Here is a 21,953-nt window from a genome sequence, read left to right on the forward strand (position 1 = left end):
CAGTTCTCAGCTCTCAGAAATTATATTGGTATCTTTCAAGAGACACAGCTCATGGACACTCAGGCATCTTGGAAGGTGAGATGACCATTTCTACAGTCAGTGAGATTCTGTGAATTTAGGTAACTTCTGGTTTGTACATGGGCAGTAAATTCAGGCAGTAAAAGCCCATGAAGCTGAATGGATAGAGCATGACTTCAGTGAATTGCAGCATACAGTCAGGAGCTTCACCTCTCCATCCATCTCAATTAACCCTTTGAAGTAGTGGCATGGTTGACCCATTATCTCTGAAACAGTTGTGAAAGACAGACGTGTGTTAGCTCATCAACGCTTGTGTGGAAACAAGGTGGATTTGGCATGCTTGTGGAATACACAGTACCTCTTTTTTTGGTAAAAGGGGTTTTGATACAAAGGAATGGTCAAAATCAGGAAGTGCCTATGTGAAGATTCCCGTTTGAGTTAACATCTTTACAGGAACACTTTTGAGGGTGAAAGTGGAAGTTGTTTTAGTTTCCTAAGGCAATAAAATACATCTCGTGACTAGCCATATGTAGAAATATGCAAATTCCAGTGTGCAGTAACTACCTGTATTTGGAAGCTGAATGAGAATGCTGCTGTCTGATGATCTAGCTGCGTGGCAATGTTAGTCTCTCCCCTTAACAGCAGTCTGTTGTGAAACGCTAGAGATGATTGCCAAAACTCAAGATCTGTGGAGGCCAAACATCATGACCATCTGCCGAGGACAATTTCATCCTGGGAGCTGCCATGGCTATTGATCTTCCAGCTTTAACCTGAGGTACTGTCTTCAAGATCTGAAAGCTATTCCGTTTTGGTACGTAGACACCTTCCATTTCATTACACAAACACATACTCATTATGCACATGAAAAGCTTTGCAAGCAATTTTAGCGTTTAGTTTTGCAACTACTTGCATGTTTTTACATTTGTGTGTGAGGAGATTGCTGTATTCAAAATCTTAACTGTATTGCTGCGGACTAAAACTTCTTTCCATGCCGAGTTTTAACTTCCAGTTATCACGTAAGTGGATTCCGCTTTGTAAATACCGGCTTCAGTATTTATGCCTGCAGCTTGATACTTTAATTTCCCAAGGCAGCCAGCATGTTACTACAAAGTGCTACCGTAACTGAGTGCCACTGTGTTTTGTGCAAAATGTCATTTATGAGCACTTCTCTGAGCAGCAACATGGAGGCTTTCCCCCAGGCACTCTTCACATCTCTTTCTCCCTCTGATTAATAGAGCTGTGAAGAGAGACTAGAGAGTTTTAGGCTGCTTGCAACCTCGGGCATGAAGGCAGAGTGGAAATAGTAGCATTTTGTAAATATGCACAAATCATGTTCTTGTTAAGTTCGGTACAGATGTATACATGTGCATGTGCTTCTATCCATTGACATAAATGATAGCGGAGTAATAAGGAATGATAAAAAATATCCTTGCATCTGTAAAACTTAACTTAAAAGTACTCAGGGTAGTGAAGAAGTCTTTAGAAAGCATGCAGCATGTTCTAGTATGATGAAGTCTGCCATACAAATGCGGCAAAACAGGCTCCATAAATTCAGCTGCTGGTGAACAGTGTTGTTGAATGTTGAAATATTCTTCTGTTTGCTTTTCTACATTACCAAACCTATAATCCTGCCTCATCTTAACACTACCGCTAGTTTACAGATGCTTGAGAGCAAAAATAAACGTAATGGGTTCTGGTTAAGGTCACCCTATAGAATGACTTAACATCATCTAGATGTACCAGTATGTAAACAGACCGTTAAAAGTTGATCAAACTACTTCAATGAGGCGTTAGCAGCAGCTTATGTGTAGTGACTACACGTTGCACACAGGGTCTCTGAAGGAGTGGCGTATTTAGAAAGGGGAAAAGCCATTCACTCTGATGGATTCTGGCAGTTACGTTAAAAAAAATTAGTAACTAGTGCAAACTAGCGAAGATGACTAGGTAGCAGTTTTGAACACAATAAACATAATACTGCTTCTGCAATAAGTATCAGGTACGAGAGTTCTGATATCAAGCTATTCATGCTTTTTTCTGTGCCTCTCGTCGCTGGTGAGGATTTTTTTCTTTTTACTTAAACCAAGTAAGAAGAGAAGGGGAGATTAGGGCTATGATCCTAAAACTATTATGTAGTTTACTATTCTAGTCTGTTAGGAAGAAGGAGGTGGAAAAAAAAAGGGCAGCAAAAAGGCAGCACTAGGGAAAAAAATTTCCATCTCTTCAGAATTAGGAGATGGAGAATAAGGAGTTACTGCATAGTAGTGCATGATCTCAGTGACAAAAAAAAAAGCATTACCCACGATAAATCTGTCACTTTCAGATTCTGGAAAACAGGGAAGTTTGAAAGCAGTGCTGAAGTTACTAGACCTTCACCTGGTCGTGATGTATTGAGTGTTGAAGTTGCTTTTTCCTATTACTGAATACCTAGCTGCTTAGCACTACTGTAAGAGCAGAACTGCAAACGAAAGTAAACGCTGTACCAAGTTGCTGAACTTGAAATGGGGAAAAAGCTGTATGCCTTGTTTTATACATGAGCAGAAATCCCTTTTCTCCATACTACCCTAGGTAAGAATGAAAGAACAGCAAAAAAACAAACAGGTGGGCTGACTGAGGAAGCTGTGGCAGCAGTTTACAAGGGACATAAACAAGAAATGATTGGACTTTTCAGTATTTGATACCACGCTGTTTTGGCCATACTGCAGTACTAAAAACTCTTCCTTGTTGAATGGTGTGAGCTAAAGCTTCAGAAGTACTGGCCTCCATACTGCAGGCTGTAATCATGTTTTTCTGTTGCTGCCCTGAAGGTGACACAATACAAGGTGATAAGTACACCTGGAACACCATCACCTTCCCTGATACTCCTCCCCCCCGCCCCCAACCAAGATTCTTAGGACAATTAAGCTCTAATTTATCACCTGGCTGGTGAGAAATCCAGTCGCATACAAGTTGTTCCTAGTTCTGATGTTAGGCAAAGGATGTGTTTCAAGAAAGAATTTTCAGAGTAGCTTGTACCCATTTCATTCCCTCTCATGCCTTCAGGGATTTTTCTTAAAGTACTTTACCAGTGTTTCTGTCAAGTTATAAAACTCCAAGTTAATGCCGAGGCAGTAAAATCAAAATAGTACTAAAACCAGACACTCGTATAGACTAAAACATTCACAGGAACAACAAGTTAGTATTAAGAACCAGTCTCTTACCAGTTTATCAGTTTAAATTCTTTAATTTCATAAATTGTTCAAGACAGTGTTTTCCAACCAGTGTGCATCAACAGGTTCAGTGGAAACACCAGGTTTCTTTCTAGTATACTTATTATACCAAAAGCATACCATAAAGTCACATTGCAGTAAATTGGCACAATGAGTTTTGCAAGAACAGAACTAAACTTGTTTAAAAAAGTGATTAAGTATACTCAATACATTAACATTTTAACAGCTATAAAAACGCTGCTTCCAACTCCTACAAAACACAGCGAAAAGACATCCCAACAAGAGTTGAAAAACTATGCACAAACAGAGGTCAGTATCATAGGAAGAGAGGAGGTTTTATACAAATGAAGCAATTAGGCAGTTAAAAGTATTTACACTTTCTCCTGCTATTAGCTAGACAAACATACAGTAGTCAGATAAAAATATACTACAACTCTAAGTCCTGTAACATGTAGGCATTTGTTTTCTAACTGGAATTCTCATCTTTCGAAATGTGTTACCTGTTAATACTGGACAAAACTATTGGCAAAAGTGTTTAAATACTTTTAAACCAAGATTAAAGGGCCTTTTATTCCACAAAATTTAACTTTAAAATACTATGCTTATAAAATTATTTAAAACTTTCAGCAGTCTATAGATTTCAAATGCAAAACTCAACAATCCTCTTTAATTTGTATTTTAAAAAAGAGACTCCAGTGGTGTCATTTGCTTTCAAAGGCAGAATCTTTTGCTGGCTTTTCAAGCTCTCTCTCTTCACTGCACGTCCTAGGAAAAAAATAAAGCAACATTAATGACCATATAAAAACGTGGAGAGCAAGACTTATTCCAGATGAACTTGTACAGTCTAGAGTAAGTGATGCTGATGTAGATGAAGTCTGGAGACCTGAGGCAGGTAGTGATGCCAGCTGTCCACCTTCTCTTTCAGGCCGACTGCCCCCAAATGTGAAGCTAAGCTGGTTGTGATTAACACCACGTTCATGTATGTGACCGGCTGTGAACGGCAGTCGTTCTGAAGTGGTTTGTGTTCCATTCAGGCAGTCCTCCCTAGTCTGCTGCCAAATATGTGCCAGCTCAGGGGGAAAAGCGCTCTGGCTTAGCATACCTTGCCAATTGTAACTTTTCTTGGTAGCCACGATTGATCCGCTGTGTGTCCCAAACACTAAGGTAACCTTTTTACCAAACGAGAACAGGAAGATGTTCTTAAAGGCCAGTCACTTCAGAATGTATTTTAATACACTTAATACATAAAAGCATTAAGTTACACAACTTCTGCCTTCCAAAATTTTTGAAGTACATCTTCAGAACGGTACGGACATGTCTTGCCTCTCATCAAAGGGCGTAAAGTCCAGAACTGAACAGACAGCCCTGTGATTTGAGAAGTTTACAAATTATTTGCTTAGAGTCGGTAGTGGGAACTGTAGGGGTGTTTTGAACATTGGTGATTTGTTCATGTTTATTTTGCTTACTAATTTCTCACTTGCAAATAAAAATGTGTGAAAAATACTGAACGAAAGGAAGTTTGTATGATGGAGAGATGCCACTCTGTAGCTTGCTTGAATTGAGAACAGGTAAGTGGATGCATTTCTCAACATGCAAGGTACCTGCAAGAAGTGTTACAAAATCTGCTTTATAGCTGTTAGCAAACAATGAGTCTAAGTCCACAGAAACTGCTCCCAGGTAGCCACAGAAGGGTTTTTTGTAAAGTGCATGTTTCTTTGTTTCGGTAAGTCAAAGAGTGTGTTGGAGTGTAGAGTTCAAGGCCATAGCAAACGCAACACACACACACACCCTTAAAGAGATAAATGTTTATTAGCAGAACATGACACCCCCACTAGCTCATTCATGGATGATATACTTGCAAGTTTTACAGATAAAATCACAATTACTGAAGTTTTAGAAATATATATTGTCTTGCCTCAAAGTTGCTTTTTTGAGACGCTTTATATTCAACAGCCTTTTCCAGGCATGTTACATAACTATCTAAAGTATCTGCCTTAAGTTTCTTTTGACCAATGTCCACTGAGGTGTCTTGCATGCACCCAAATTTTCTTAATTCTTTTAACCACAAATATAAAGGGCAATCTGACTGAGATTGTCTCTGTCACTCAAAAATCCAAGAGTTGTCAGGTTCTGCAGGAACAAGGAAAGGAGCAGGCCATGAAAAAATTCTACCTTTGGAGAACCAGTTTAGTAGTCATTTATTTTTGAATACTTGGCCAAGTGTATTCTATTATTACTGAACTGCCTTGCTATTGATTTCAAGTAACTCGGGGGTTGCACTTTGTTAGTACCGTGATTTGGCCAAATCACCTATTTAAGCAGTGTGCTAGGCTGTGTAACCCGTGTTAGGAACCTGCGCTTGTGCCTTCATCATGTTCCGTAACATGCTGCTTGTTCAGACCAAATGAGTATTTGGCATCACTGGTTGAAAACTCCCAAATGTCACTTCTGAAAGCTGTGTAATCAGAATCCTGTAGTTCCAAGGCTACCTCTCAGCAAATACCAAATTCATTTTCATCTTAGGGGGTTTTTTGGTTTTGTTCTGTTTAAGTTTACCTTATTGTAAATAACAGTCAATATTCTACTTATTTGTACAGTTTTAACTTGGCAGACAGCCAAAAGAATGCCAGGCAACTGCAGTTTCCCCTAGCCTGCATGAAGACAGTGATTGAAAGGATCTTCAAAAAGAATCCTGGAGCACAAGGTGCAGAAGTGCTCAGAGAAAACAAAGCAGTACTTCAACAAAAGAATCCAGCTCAAGGATAATTCTAGGCCTTTTCCTCATTGTTTACTAAATTCTATTAAGTATTTCTTATATTCTGCAAGAGATTCGCTGCTTGTCCTTGCTTACAAAACGGCATTTTTCAGTGAGGCTAAGGTTTAAATACTTACCTCCTGACAAATTCAAGCATTCTTACGGCTTCTTGTTTGGGAGAGGTAAATGCATTTGCCTCTATAAAGCGTTCTGAGTTCTGAAATTTCACAGGTCTAAGTTCTAGCCTGCAGTTTACCTGCATTTGGGCAATTCTATAGCTACACTACAGAACACTAATTGAAGTGGCTTGGCTATTAATTAGAATGCATGATTTCACAAAGAACTTGGTAAGTCCCATTAGTTTCTGTAAGACTTGGTTCAGGCTTCCTTTGCTTCCAACTTACTAGCACTGAGTAGTCTAAAACATAGGAGAAAGCTTATACTTTGCCCTGTCTCACCACATGCCGATTTTCTCCTAACAGGACATCCCGTATCTTTTTTCTTTAAGTCTCCACCACAGCAGTGAGTGAAGTAACTTTTAAAATGTTCATTCAGAACTTTAACGGAAGATTTGCATGCTATTATCATTCTGTAAAGTTGAGAGGAAACTCTGTCAAGAAAAGAGTACCTCAGCATGGTTAAGCAACTTCAATCAACTGCTGTTCTATTTACATCATTTTGCTAGAGCAGAACAGATCCTTAGCTCAGTTAAGGTTATTAACTCACTTTTTCTTACTGCCAACTTCATGCTTATCTTTCTTTTCCTCAGTGTTCTCTCCATTGTGTTGTGACTGGTTGGTGTCTTGAGCTTCAGACCCTCCATTCAGAACCTTTGAACCTTTAAAATGAAAGGGCAGGGGAAGAAAACAGCACTGCAGGCAGCAAAAACTGTGCTATAAAGCCCCAGATAATTTTTTTACCTTCAAACACTATAAATGTTTTCCCCTCATCTTGATACCCAGCAGCTGAAACAATATAAAAAGCAGTAACTGATATGGCTTCAACTTCTGAAAATTCCATGCAACGAGCCTCATCCCGTAATTTTAATAATGGGAAATGAACAGTGTATATATTTAATGAGATTTCAAGTTCTTCTTGTGCTTGCTAGGCTACAGATAATAGGACTAATGCTTATTTATATTCTGAGCAGTGAGAGAATATACTTCAGCAGTGAATTCTGTTTACCACTCTAACCTGGTCAGACAATTTTGGGGGATTTCTGATACTTTAACTGAAGATTAGTTCCGTGGATTCTCGTTTACTCTCAACTCTAACAAATACATATATAATAAAAATTATGACAAACTGTATATATAAATAGAGTAAAAACGTTTAGCTATAGCATGCAATTGTCAAGCAGGAAAACAAAGCATTATGTAAAAGCTGGTTTTAGTGAAGTCCAAGCAGGAATATTTAACCTCTAAAATTTCTGTGATGAATACATGTTTTGCTCTGGTATTACAAGCCAGTGAATTTGGAGTGAATTGTTGAGGAATGTCACTTCAAGTCAGAATTGACAGTCCATTTTATTTGAAGTTACAGGTTTACCAAAAAAACCCCTCTATTAAACTACTGTGCTAGAGCAAGAAAAAAATACGAAGACATTACTCATCAGAATACTTACAGGCTAAGAGATGCTAAAAAGCAGACAAGATCATTTTAAGATGACATTCTAGTCCAGGCTTGCTCAGAATCAGTTCTGAACTTGAATGCCATGGGAAGAATTTAATGAAACAATGAATGCTATAATCCCTTGTTACAGAGTAGATTGTACTTCAGATGAAGTACAGCTTCAAACTAACTGCTGTAATTGTTGTGCTTTGTAAAGATGGTTAAGAGTTCAGCAGTTCCATTTTTAAAAGGGCAGAAGTACAAGTATAAGGAACCAGAGTTTCTCTATTTGTAGCAAATAAAGAAAAATCCACTTCCATGAAATATCCTCCCCTACTCTGATAAAACTTCTTACCATTCTCCATTTGACTAGGCAACAATATGGTATTTCAGTGTGTTCTGTTGAAGTCTCATGTTAACCTTACCCGGAGTAGCTTCATTAGTCAGACTATTTTATGTGTAGGAAGTCTTTCAGTTTAGATTCTTCGTTAAAATATTAGCTGTGCTGATCACTGGGTTGGGGAAAGATCTGTGTGGAACCTCTACTACATCATAGACACTTCTCTCACCATAAAATGGTTGGTTTTTATCATCATCCTTGCTTTCTTAGCAGTTACAAATACAGTGGCATTTCAACTACGGTTACTCTGAATCCTTGGCATCCTCAATCACCTCAGTTACAGTAACTTGTTTATTCCAGATCCAGGTGGTGTAACTTCCAGTTTTCTGAAACAGTTTTGCTCCCAGGATTCAAGTTCAAAGTAAATAAAATTGATCTCCACAACCACTGGAGAGAAAGGATCTAAATAATTTTAATAGATGGATAGAACTCCTACATCTTCAAGGATTTAAACTTGTTTGCAACACAGCTTTCCAGTGTCTGTCTCATTTTGTTCCTCTATTTAAAAATGCAAGTATCTATTTTACTACATTTCTTTCACTTTTTTTTTTATAATAACTGACTTAAGTTATTATAGAGCATGCTTACTATGGAAAGCTTTCAAATCATGCTGTACTTGTACAAGCACTCATGATTAATCTGGAGTAGTACTCCTAAGAGCATAAAGCCCTTTTCTCTCCTAAATTTTGATTATTTCTTTACTGTTAGACAGAACTACTAAAGTTGCATCACAGAAGTGGTTAAAAGCTGCTGCTACACATAGCATGCGTGATAGAGGAAGAGGCTAGTGAAGGAAATTAAGCAATTAAAGCATAGGTGGAAGTCTAGGCACTAAAAGGCTACTTGAGGAATGGAAGGTAGTACGTTATTCTACCTCATGTTTAATGTTTTTTTTATTCCATAAGGTAATAAAGTTAGAAAATTTACAGAGAAGTTAAGAAATGCTAAACTCAATTCTTACAAAAGCCCTTCCCTTCAGGCAATAAAGGTAAAATAGCCACGGAAAACATTATACCCTTGAACCTGAAACTTAGTTACAGCAGTATTGTCCTTGACTATTCCAGATATGTAAAGGTTTTAATAGATGGGTAGAATTCCTGTATCAAGGATTTTTTGAAGCTGGCTCAGAAATTGATGGAGACTAGGTCTTTTAACAAGAAACTAAAACCACACTGACTTACCTGTTTGGTCCTTTTCCATTTTTTTGTTTGTTCCTTTCTTCCACTGTTCTTTGGTTTTGTTGGCTTCCTCGTGCTGCTTCTGCTCAGCAAGTGATTTGTTTAGTACTTGGGAAAGAACAGAATCTCCTTCCCCAACCAGAAACATGGTCTTGAACTTGTTATATAGCATTGTAGATTTTTCCATGATAACTTGGCTAACTTTGAATTTCCGTATCTGAAATCAAAGTAATAAAACAATGAGCTCCACTTAGGTATTTAAATACCTATGTAATTTCATCACGTGCTAAATGAAATTCTTAATTTATCCTGAAATGAGATTACAGACTTGTACACTCTCTGAAGCATCACAGAACAGCCCAGGTTGGAAGGGACCTCAAAAGATCATCTGGTCTAACCCTTCGCGGGAAAGGGAACCTGGATGAGATTATCTAGCACACTGTCCAATCACATCTTGAAAACCTCCAGCGATGGGGCCTCCACCATGTCCCTGGGGAGGTTGTTCTGGTGAATGATTGTTCTCACTGTAAAAAAGTTTCCTTTTTGTATCAAGATGAAGCCTCTCCCAGTGCAACTTGTACCCATTGCCCCTTGTCTTCTCCACGTGGCTCCTTGTGAAGGGAGAGCCTCCGTCCTCTTTGTAGCCCTTTAAGTGCTGGAATACTGTGATGAGGTCCCCCCGAGACTTCTCCAGGAAGAAATAGACCTAACTCCTTCAGTCTTCCCTTATAGGGCAGGTTCTCCAGCACTTTGGTCATCTTCATGGCCCTCCTTTGGACCCTCTCCAGTCTGTCCGCATCGTTCTTGAATTGTGGGGACCAGAACCGGACACAGTACTCCAGTAGTAAATAACGGAGATATCAATTTAAGAAAACACACAAATTACTTTGATTAACATTGCAGATCTCACCTTCTTTAGAGTCAGAATCATCTCTGTATGTTTCTGAGCTTGTTGCATTGTGACTTGAAGGGATGCAAGCTCATCAAGAGCCTCAATACACCTGTTCACATCCTGTATATAAACAAGAAATTAGTTTGAAGACTTAACTTACACGTTAATAATCCTTAATTAGCCATACTAAATTCATTTCCATGCTCAGTGATATCTTCCTATAATATCCTTAATTTGACAATGTACTTAATTTTAGAACAATTTATACAGTCAAACTTGCAAACAGAGATTACTATCAGTTGCCTTTCAGCTACTTCCATAACAAACGGCAGATACTATTTGAAAAACTTACAATTTTAAAAAATAATTTTATACTTTCAAAACACAAACTCAAGCTTTATGCTGCTTTCACAATTCTAGTACTTCCGTGCTGGAAGCTGTTCTCCATAGTCAGCCTTTTCCATACACAATTTTTCCCAAGTGACTTGCCACTGAGAAGGTAGCAAAGCATCTTAAGTGGACTGCAGTTAATATACAGAACTGTATCTTCGTAGATTTTTCAGTTAAAAGTTTGATGAATGACACACTATGCAGGACACCCAGAAGTAATGATGTGAGCTTCTGATCCATTTCTAAGAACTACTGTGCTAAAGTCTTCTTCCTGTCACACTTAGTTCTCAATTTCCTTATCTTCAGCTACTCTTGCTTATTTTAATTCCTATTTCAAACTAACAAGATTCATCTCCAGCACAGGTCATAATAATATTCTGCATCTTGTTTGAAGCTGTAGCTCCTGTTCTCAAGGGAAATTAGTATTAAAAAAACCCCAAACATATCAGGACTATGCTCAGCAGAATTCTTATCATCATCTTTACTTGATAAATACAATTATGATAAGCTAAGTGTCCTTGCTGTAGCTCTGCAACCAATGTTCTTCCCAGTACTGCAAGATATCTGCTCCATTACACCTCTGAATCAGAGGTTTGGGGGTTTTCAGTTTTTGTTTTCCACTTACTATTTTAGGGGAAGAATTTACTATCTGGCTCAGCAGAGGGTGATTTATTTAAGCCAGACCATTGAAGTTGTGAAGTAAAAGCTTTCTACATTTTATTTAAGGTGAACCATTTTTTTGAGACAAAGTATTGGCGCAGACTTAAATAAAATAATTTAAGAATACGCCACACTGGAAATGAATGTTTCATATTTAACACTATAGTGGGTTAGCCCTGGCCAGCAGCCAGATGCCCAGCCAGCCACTCACCTCTCCCTCCTCAACAGTGCAGGGGGAGAAAATAGGATGAAAGCTCATGGGTCGAGATAAAGACAGGGAGATTGCTCACCAGTTACTGTCGTGGGCAGAACAGACTCTACTTAGGGAAAGTTAATTTATTACCAATTAAAATAGATTTGGATCGTGAAAAACAAAACCAACATTAAATCAACACTTTTCCTTCCCCCCTCTCCCATGCTCAACTTCACTCCAGACTCCCCTCCCCAGCCCACCCCCAAGCAGTGCCGTGGGGGCAGATGGTCAGTGCGTCACAGTTCCTCTCTGCAACTCCTTCCCTCCCACACTCTCCTCTGCTCCAGCCTGGGCTCTCCCTACAGGCTGCAGTCTTTCAAGTCTCCAGCATGGGCTCTCCACAGGCCACAGTGTGAACATCTGCTCCTTCGTGGTCTCTTCCACAGGCTGCAGGGGAACACCTGCTCCAGCAACATGGAGCACCTCTTCCCTTCTCTGACCTTGGTGTTCCCTCTGCTGTTTCTCACTCTTTCCTCTCCTCTTCCTCCTCTCTCTGCCCAGTGTGTTTTGCCCTTTCTTAACTAAGTTTCCCCAGAGTCACCACCATCTTGGCTGAGGGGCTCAGCCACACCCTGTAGTGGGTCCACTGCAGCTGGCTGGAACCGACTGTGTCCAGCACAGGGCAGGCCCCTGCCCCCACTACCAGAACCTTGCCTCCGACACCCAACACAATGAGTTGGAGCAGCTTGCTGCTTCTCATGCTACTGTACTTTTTCCACTGACACTCGTATTTTCTCATTGTACAAATGGCACTCGCAAAACGAATATACTAAACCAAAGGCTGAATCCCTTTCAGCACCACCCATGCAATGGCACTCTGAATAGACCACATAATCGATTAGGGAAAGTCCTCAAGCTGATGTCACTCACACCTCTCCTTGGCCAGTTAATAGTGGTAGCGAGAATTTTCTTGTCTTCAGCCGTACATAAAGGCAGAGATGGAATGAAGCCTTTTACTTGCTTTTTCAGTTGTGTAAATGGAAATGGACTTTTGAAGATTTGCATCCCCTCCAGGACTTCAAATAAGAAAGAGACTGGTAAAGTATTTCTGGTCTGGTCTCATGATTTGAGGTTTCAGTTAGAGAAAAAAACAAAACAAAAACAACAAAAGCATAAATAACCTTGAATTCAGAAAACCTGATAGTATTGTTCTGAAGCACCAAAGGCATAGAAATTAAAATACGCTTAAAAAAAGATACAGCTCTAGTCCTTCCCTATCTGTTTTCACTGCCCAACCTCAACAGTGGAATCCAAGGTGTAACAATTTAGATAAACACATGCGAGTGCTTGACAACCCTCACTGTAAAAAAGCTGCTTCTTATGTTTAAGCAGTATTTCCTGTATTGACATCAGTGTTCATTGCCTCTTGTCCTTTCACTGAGAAGAGTCTGGCTCTGTCATCTTTCCATTCAGGTATTTACTAACATGGAGAAGACCCTGCTCTCAGCCTTCTCTTCTCCAGGCTGAACACTGCCAGCTCTCTCAGCCTCTCCTTCTATGAGAGATGCTCCAAGCCCTTAATTCATCTTTGTGGCCCTTTACTGGGCTCCCTGCAGTACATCCATGTCTCTATTGTACTGGGAGCCCAAAATGGGATCCAGTGCCTTACCAGTGCCGAGTAGAGGGCAGTCATCACCTCCTTCCATGTTTTGGCAACTCTCTAATGCAGCCCAGGATGCTGTTGGCCACCTTTGCCACAAGAACACACTGGTGGCTCATGGTAAGCCTGGTGTCCACCAGCACCCCCAGGTCATTTTCTAACAAGCTGCTCTCCAGCCAGTCAGTCCCCAGCCTGTGCTGGTGTGTGGGGTTATTCCTCCCCAGGGGCAGAACTCGAACCTTCGTTGAACTTCATGAAATTCCTGTTGGCCCATTTCTCCAGCCTGTCCAAGTCCCCCTGGGATGGCAGCACACCCATCAGCCTTTCCTTTCAGTTTTGTATCATCTGCGAACTTGCTACGGGTGTGGTCTGTCCCACCATCCCAGTCATTAATGAAGATGTTTTAACAGTATTAACTACTAGTGACTGGCCTTTAGCTGGACTCACTGGCACTGATCACAGTCTGGCTGAACTGCAGGGCACAAAAGTTTTCAGTCCACCTTGCTATCCAGACTTCATCACTTTGTCTATGAGGCTGTTATGAGAGACAGCGTCAAAAGCCTTTTTCAACTTAATATAAACAACATCCACTGCTCTCCCTCATCCACCAAGCCAGTCACGTCACAGAAGGATGTCGGTTTCGTCAAGCATGATTTCCTCTTCATTAACCCATGCTGACAATTCCCAGAGACCTTACTGTCCTTCATATTATTGGAAACAATTCCAGGACAATTTGCTCCACCACCTTCCAAGGGATGCATGTGAGCCTGAGTGGCCTGCAGTTTCCCAGATCCTCCTTCTGGAAGATGAGGGTGACATTTGCTTTCTTCCAGTCCTCGGGAACCTCTCTCTAATCACCGTGACTTTTCAAAAATAAAATGCAGTAGATGCACAGTGCCATCATCCAGCTCCCTCAGCACTCTTTTGTTTATTCTGCATCAGGTCCCACTTTGTTTAAGTGTTCCCCAATTTGATCCTTGTCCACTGAGCATCAAGTCTTTCCTGTTCGGGACTTTCCATTGGTCTCAGGGACCTATGATTGCTTAAAGGAATTGTATGAGCAAACTGAGCTCAAGAAGGCATTGAGTACCTTGGCCTTCTCCTTGTCCTTTTTCACTAGATCCCCCACCCCATTCAGCAGAAGGCCCACATTTTCCCAGTCTTCCTGTTGCCGGTGAGGAACGTGAAGAAGCTTTGTTGTCCTTCATTTCTCCCCCCAGATTTAACTCCACGTGGGTTTTGGCTTTCCTAAGCACATCCCTCCATGCTTGGGCAGTGTCTGCATATTCCTCCCAGGTCACCTGTCCCTGCTCCCACTTCCTGTATGCTTCCTTTTTTTGTGTCCTGACTATAGTCATGGACATATTCATCCATGCAGCCCTCCTGCCACATTTGGTTATTTCCCTTGATCCATCCTTGTCAGGACGGATCAATCTTGAGAAGGAGGTAATCCCTAAAAGTGAGCCACATCTCCTGGTCCCTTCTTCTCTCCAGCATGGTCTCTCAAGGGATTCTTCCGAGCAGATCCCTGCAGAGGCCAAAGTCTGCTCTCCTGAGCCCAGGGCTGATCCTTTTTGCCCTGCTCCCTCCTCCCATGATCCTGAACTCCACCATCTCAGTCACTGCAGCCAAGGTTGCCCGTGACCTTCATATACCTGACCAGATGTTCCCTGTTTATAAGAATCAGGTCCAACAGGGCATCTTCCCTTGTCAGCTCCTTGGTAACCTGTGTTAGGAAGTTACCACATTCCAGAAGCTTCCTGGATTGCTGTATAATCTCCACGTTGTCCCTTCAGCAGATACCAGGGTGGTTCAAGCCTCCCAATGAGGACCGGAGCCTTTGAAACGGTGGTGTTTCCCAATTGCCTTAAGATTACTTCATTCTTTACTTCTGCCTCATCAGGTGATCTGTAGTAGACATCCTCATGATGTCACCCATATTGTCTGCCCACTATCCTGACCCGTAAGCTCTCAGCTGGCTGAGCTCTGTCCCAGTGCAAAGCTCCACACATTGCCACTGGTCTCTCACATAAAGAGTTATCCTGCATCTTGTCTTCCCAGCACCCGTCTTTCCTGAAGAGCTGTATACATACACGGCAATGCTCCAGTCCCATGAACTATCCCACCAAACCTCTGTGACGCCAATGAAACCATAGCCCTGCAACTGCAGACAGATGTGCAGTTCCTCTGGTTTGTTCCCCATGCTGTATGCATCAGCGTACAGCCACTTCAAAGAGGCACCCAGTTGTGCTGACTTTCCAGAAAGGTTAGGAGAGCTTTCCTCATAATGCTGTGCCGCCAGCATTTCCTCATTTCTGTGCATATGCTCGTGGTGATGCCACTTCAGTCCTGTTCTGTTAAGGAATTCTGTTGATTACAAGGCCAATTCTGTTTACATCACCCTGCACCATTTGATTGCCATCCTGCTCCACCACTTCCTCACTTTCCCCTCCGCTACTGTTCCTAGTTTAAAGCTCTTGAACCAGGTTGGCCAGCTTTGTGGCAGCAATACTTTTGCCCCAATTAGTTGGGTCACCTCCTAGGAGTCCTATCCATTCCTTCACAAGCCCTTTCCTCAAGAAAGGGATCACCACCTGGGTCCCCATATGTTGACCATCACCCTCACAGTCATGCAGTCATGCTTGATACTTCGCAGGTCTCCCCTGACCGTATCATTGGTGCCCAACTTAGAAAACCAGCAGCAGTTAATAGTCTTAAGGCCCAACAAGCCTCAACCATCTGTCAGTAATGTTCCAAATCTGAGCCCCCAGTAAGCAGCAGACTTCCCTCAGCAATGAGTAGGGTCAGCAGACAGGGGCTTCCATCCCTTGCATCAGGCAGTCTGCCACTGCTATATTCATTGTGTCCTTCTGGTGCTTCTGCATGGCTCAGGCTGAGCTGGCACAGATATTTAACTTGACAGAATTCTGTCTGAATGTTTCCGGTAAATAATTTATTACGAAGTATTTTCAAACAAACCCAATTTAACTTGCTGACATTAATCTTTTAATGTCCATAGCAACCTCATTTAAGCAGTAGTTACCTTTCAAACTGAAAAAATTCCGTTCATTCTCAGAATATTAATTAAAAACAAACACGTGTGCCAAGTATTTCCTACTGGAATTATACACATAAATCAGCTTAAAAAAAATACTTACAAGATTATCAATTTTCAGGGAGTTCTTAATTTCTGCATGTATCCTTTGAAGCCTAGAATCCATTGATGTTTCTGAAGATTAAAAACAGTATGCATGAATATTTGATAACCACATCAGGTTTGTCTTTGTAGAAACCTTTCTACAAATCTGAACTTCATAGAGAATGCAGGAAAATATGGGCAGGCACTCTACATCAGATAACCATACAGGTGCACACATAAATACACCACAGCGCTTACTATCAGAAATAAAGTACACAGCTTTTTAAAATTGGACACTATTAGGAACTTACATAGTTTTCTCCTTAGGAGTTACAAACTGAAAATAATTTTCTATTTCGTTATACAGCTGTCACCCTCTTATTTGTGGGCCAGGTTAAAAGGAAGTTTCAATAAATACTAAGAGTTATAAAGCTGGAAAACCTTTAATGACCGGACACCTGGATGTTTTCAGTAAATTGGACATGATTCCAGTTACAGTCCAAATCCATCCAAATAAAATGTTCCCAGTACACATGTTCCAGCAGGTGTGCAAGATGAACATGTCCATCTAATTCACATGCTGAACGCCTGTTTGGGTTTTTTCATACACAAGTGGTATGTATTCTGAACACTACTGCAAGCAGGGTTTCCTTCAAGTCCAATCCATCTTGGATGGGTTTGAATGCTTCCCCCCCACCCGCCACCAACACTGGATTGGTTGGAGTCCATGCCACTGGATCTGTACTATATGACAAATTACAGCCAGTGGTTTGGATTGCCCTTCAAAGTGGGAGTACTAAAAAAGCAATGACTTATCCCTATGAAGGTCAGTTTGCAAGTCTGGGTTAGTAGACAAGACCACAGTAATTTGAATCTAAGCCTCTTGCTTAGGAAGAACAAGCCTCTTGCTTAGTTAAGAGGTAGTAACCAAATACTTTCAAGAGGTCTCTCAGATTATTGTGTTACGAAAAGATAGAAAGGGAAAAACAAAGGGAAGAACTAAAGTGATTTGGTTCACAGAATAAGAGCTTTTGCTTCTTGTTCACAAACAGAAGGGATCATAGAGCTCAACTGACAGTAAAATGGGAATAGCAAAGACCTGTTCTGATGCACTGAAGAAAGAAAGAAAGAACATAGAAGAACAAGAACGCACTGTTTCACAGATCTGAAGGAAGCACTCATGGATCAAACAGCTTGGACTGAGACCCGAAAGCCATCCTTAGCAGTTAATTATCTTATCCAGACAAATAATTCTGTTCAAAATTTAAGATGACCAAAAATACTGTTTAGCTTCTTTAAACTAACCTCTCTTCTTCTCCATCTTCTTAACTTCTGTTTTCTTGCCTTCTTCTTTACTCTGCCTATCAAAAACATTAAAGTGTTCTTACAATGTTGTAAAGCCTGTTTTTCAGTCTCTCCCCCCTCTCCCCCGCCATTTTTAGGTGAGATGCAATGTTTTGAGGTATTATCTCAGTAAAACATTAGCATGCAAAAACCACAGAGAGCCAAACCCTGGTTGTCAGAGACTGAAATAAATTAACAAAATTAGTTAGCTGAGATACTGCTGATAAAGCCTCCATACTGACAGATGGTTTTCCCTAGAAGCAGCACATGAAAGGATTTTAAAAACAAGTCACATTTCTAAACTGTGTTTTATTTTGGTTGGATGTACAAATTGGTTAAATGGCATTGTATGGAAATAACTTATGGAGAAACAAAATTATTTTTATTATGATGACATGACCACAGGGAATTACGGAGAGATCAATTAGTCATAATCAGATCCTATGTGACTTATTTTCTCATATAATTAATTGTAACAGTATAAGTATCCTACAACTGACCATAAATGTATCAGTGATAATTTAAATATTCTTGAAGCAAACAGTAATAGAGGAAAAAGATTTATTACAAGTTCATTGAAATCTCCTGGCTCTTTCTCTAATTGTATCACTAAAAATAAAGCTGGGACTCAAGAAAAACAAAACAAAACTTGTCTCCATCTCAGTTACAGGATGAAGACAGGCAGAAGTCTTTCAAACAAGCTTTTGAACTCTTCATTCAGAGCAGATCATGAACCCCTATTTAGCAATTCCTCAGTCTTGTCTTACCGAGAGGTTTTAAAGCCTTATTTTAGAATTTGTGTATTTCAGCACATCATGTGACTCATTTTCTTCCTATCATAGTAATATGCATCCATAAAATATCCAGGCCTCATGTCTATCATCTTCCATGTTCCTTTCATACTCTATCCAGTAACAGAATCAACAGCTTCCAAGTACGTAAGACTATTTACTTCAACTGGCAGTACAAGCTCATGCCGTTTAAACAGTACATGTAAACTTCGTATATGTACAGAACGGTGTACAAAGCACTGTTATTAGACTTAAATAAATATTAATGAAGTAGCTACAAAGACCAGAAAATGGAAACTATGCTGGTGAGAAGAGTAACCAAAAAAGGTGTCAGCCAATATTCAGTGTATTAGTAGAGGAACTTGAAGACAAAAAGAAGTCCTTTTACTTTTTATCAATATTGAGTTTTGTGGTATTAGTTATCAGCTATAATTAAATTAATTATGCATTCATTAACTACCACTCCTTTATCTTACTGAAACAAAGCTCCATCTACCCTCCAATGCATAAAATATGACAGCTATTTAAAAGTAGAGGAGATTTGATTATTATAACCAAATCAATATATGACAATTTTATTGCAGAAATCAATCAACGTATGTCAGATTTAAATAGTGAAGAGCTGCAAAGATGCTAAGGACAATTTAGTATCTCTGGAGTTGGAAATGCTTAGGTTTGCTACAGGCAAGTAGAGTAATTATGTTAGGTTTCCAGAGGAGTGACAGGAAGAAGAGAAGAAAGGGCTAGAGGACAAAAAACCCCAAACAAACTAGATTCTTGTTAATGAATGTGAAAAAGGTAGAATTCTGTTGTTACAGGTGAAAGGGAGGAACTATTATCCTCCTCCTTTTTCCTCCAAATTTTTACCTTGTTCTCCCTTTCTTCTGCCCTCCCACCAACTGTGGGGATGGGAACATCATGCTCTCGTGGTGGTGGCTTCTTCACCCATTTGCAGAATAGCTCTTGAGAATGAGTCAGATTTCTTCCTATTGTCCCACCCCCCCCAGTTTCTGGCAGGATCTTCTCTCCATTCTTATGCTTGTTTCATTTGTGATAATTTATCTTCTGAATGCAGACTGCTCTTGGTATCACTCAACTGGCTTTGCAGTGCTAGAGTAGAATAATTCTTAATTTTTTCCTTGTTCTGTCTGACGGTGTGTGTTCCAGCTGCCAGACAGAGAAGGAAATGTTTTCCAGGTAACCCTATGCATTCCACAACGTGATCAAAAATCCGTAACCATGGATTAATAGGTCCTACCAGTTCTCAATCTAGTGTATCCAAAACTTAAAGAAAAATATATGGCTGTCCTGAACAGTTTTTCACACTGATCCCTTTTCACATGGATATTCTTAGTCTACTTCTAAACAGAACCCACCAGCTGTCTTCTGCTAGAAATTCTAAGTCACCGAAAGACTGACACTGCTTAATTTCTAGGTTCAATTCTTCCCATCCTCCCACAATAGAACCTATTGGTTTAGAAGAGTTTTTTACTCTCCACTTAAAAAGAAATTAAAATAGACAAAAAAAGGGTGGGGGGAGAGAACAACAGAACACAGCGCAAACCAGTTTGGAATTTTTTCAGGTATTGTCTCCTCCTGTTAGTTTCAAAGTACTCCTACAACTTGTAGACATCACATGTTAAAACATACTCACGATTCAGATTCCGTCTGTTCCTCTTGCCTACGCTTTCTTTCTGTTACTTCTTTCTCATGTTGGCCTCTTACAATGTTTCTTCTATGAGCTGCCTGAAAGCTTCTTCCCCCTTTTTTCTTCTGTTTTTATTTGGGATTTTAGGATTGGAAAGAGAAAACGAATCTTTAGATTACTGAAAAGCAGATTATTAAATCACTGTTTCTGTAAACAGGTAAACCTACGTACACTAAATATCTTTGAAACAACTCTGCTCCACAGAACAACCTGACAAGAGCTGGCTTTCCCCGCAACTAAATACAAGACCTCCACATGTTGATAGTTCCTGAATTTCTTTAGTCCTTTTCCCTTTTTCCTTTTCTAATAGAAGGCAAATATCCTAAGCACCAGAATAATTAAGACATTCCAAATGATGGGCTAGGGACAGCTTTATATGTTTCAAAAACTTGATTTCAAGCCAAGTGTTTTCTTAGACACACCCAAGGAAAAAAAAGTCTGTGTTCTGAGGAACATAGATGGAAAAAGCCTTTTGACAAAATAAATGCTACATTTAAATCCTTTGTTAAAAAGAAAAGTGTCTTAGAAAAGATGCTTTTCTTAGAAAATACCGAAGAAGTTCCTCAAACAATTATCTGACAAAATGAAGTTCTGCAACTTTTATTCTATATTTCTGTATTAGCCAGCCACAGGGCTCCAATCTTTACTAAGATCTGGCATTAACTTCAAGAAAGATCTTCAGTGATAATACTTTCCTCTATAATAAATGTATCAGGAAAGCAAAATTATACCTTGTCACCTTCTTGTTCTTCTCCATCATCTTCAGAGTCAGAAGCTGATGCAGAACCCACTTTCACAGCATTTTTTCTTTTTGGTTCAGCCTCTTTCTTTCCTTCCTTTTTGTCAAATTCCTTCTTTGATTTCTCCTCTTCCTTCTGACTTTCCTCATCTTTTTTCCCTTGCTTTTTGGGCTTTTCTTCTGGTCCTTTTTTCTTTGCCTTCTCCTCCTCATTAACACTAAAACATTAACAGGTTTTAGGCATCATATCCATTATCTGCAGTGAGTTTAAAACATCACATTCTTCTAACTCAGGAAGTTGATTTTTTGTTTTTTAACTACAGAATATTAAAAGTTATGAAGTTAATTCACTCTCAGTTCATTTAGTGACTCTTCAAAATATACTCAGTCTTTTTCTAAAATTATAGCCCACTACCTATGCAAAAAAAGAAGTAAATAATAGTATGGACGCCCTAATGAAGCTAATGTTAATATATGTGCATAGATCCAAAGCAGAAGAGTTAATGCTCAGAAGTTCTCCACACACCTATGTGTCTGCAGGACCAAGAATGCATAGACTATAAATTAGTTTTATAAAGTATGCCTATTTAAGGTGTACATATACTGAAACTGTGCATCTGGTAATCTATAGAAAACTACGCTAACGCTCAACTTGTCCTTCAGTTACTAGAACCAGTAAGGACTTGACACAAGAACTGAAGAGGGTAAAAACAAAGTTTAGGTAACAAATAGTGTTGGAATTCCATCAGAAGAGATTTCTGAAACAAAAATGTAAAAAAATTTCAGTATTTTAGTTTTGCATGATGTTGTCTTTTCTCTTAATAAATACCTTTTCCTCTTCACCCAGCATACAATTATATAAGGAATTTTGCACAGATTTTACAAGTTAGGAAGGCTAAGATCCTCTGTCTCTTGTTCCAGAAATGTACTACCTTGAGTTACTATGTATTAATTACCTGAGCTATAAATAACAACATCAAAGCAAACAGCAACTCATACTGAATACTAAAGGAGCAAAAACCTGTTGGGAGCTCAGTACTCATTATGAAGTCTTAACATAAGGAACAACATGGTTTACAATGAAGAAGCTTTATATTAAGAAACAAAACAGAACAACTCACGAGTCACTCTCTGAAAGACAAGGTGGTTTCACCAACTTGGGTCTCCCTCTTGGTTTTGGAACCTTTACTTCAGAAGCTAGTATTTATACAGAAATAACAGGTTAGTCCACAGCCACCATCTCCTTCTTGTCTATGAGGAAAGATTCTT

General features: G+C 39.8%; 1 protein-coding gene across 1 annotated transcript in view; it reads right to left on the bottom strand.

Annotated features, from left to right (window-relative positions):
* Positions 1-3,209: 3,209 nt before the first annotated feature.
* The window catches only part of PSIP1 (PC4 and SRSF1 interacting protein 1), a 38,196-nt gene continuing 19,452 nt past the window's right edge, over positions 3,210-21,953 (bottom strand). The window contains exons 9-17 of the mRNA XM_076363260.1: positions 21,806-21,881; positions 20,677-20,902; positions 19,892-20,010; positions 17,408-17,463; positions 16,122-16,192; positions 10,079-10,180; positions 9,172-9,385; positions 6,706-6,817; positions 3,210-3,989 (exon numbers count right to left, since the gene is read on the bottom strand). Coding sequence (XP_076219375.1) covers positions 3,926-3,989; positions 6,706-6,817; positions 9,172-9,385; positions 10,079-10,180; positions 16,122-16,192; positions 17,408-17,463; positions 19,892-20,010; positions 20,677-20,902; positions 21,806-21,881 — 1,040 coding nt within the window. The 3' untranslated portion in view covers positions 3,210-3,925. The remainder of the gene's footprint in view (positions 3,990-6,705; positions 6,818-9,171; positions 9,386-10,078; positions 10,181-16,121; positions 16,193-17,407; positions 17,464-19,891; positions 20,011-20,676; positions 20,903-21,805; positions 21,882-21,953) is intronic.

Source organism: Aptenodytes patagonicus, chromosome Z, assembly GCF_965638725.1.
Source record: "Aptenodytes patagonicus chromosome Z, bAptPat1.pri.cur, whole genome shotgun sequence".
Taxonomy (NCBI): domain Eukaryota; kingdom Metazoa; phylum Chordata; class Aves; order Sphenisciformes; family Spheniscidae; genus Aptenodytes; species Aptenodytes patagonicus.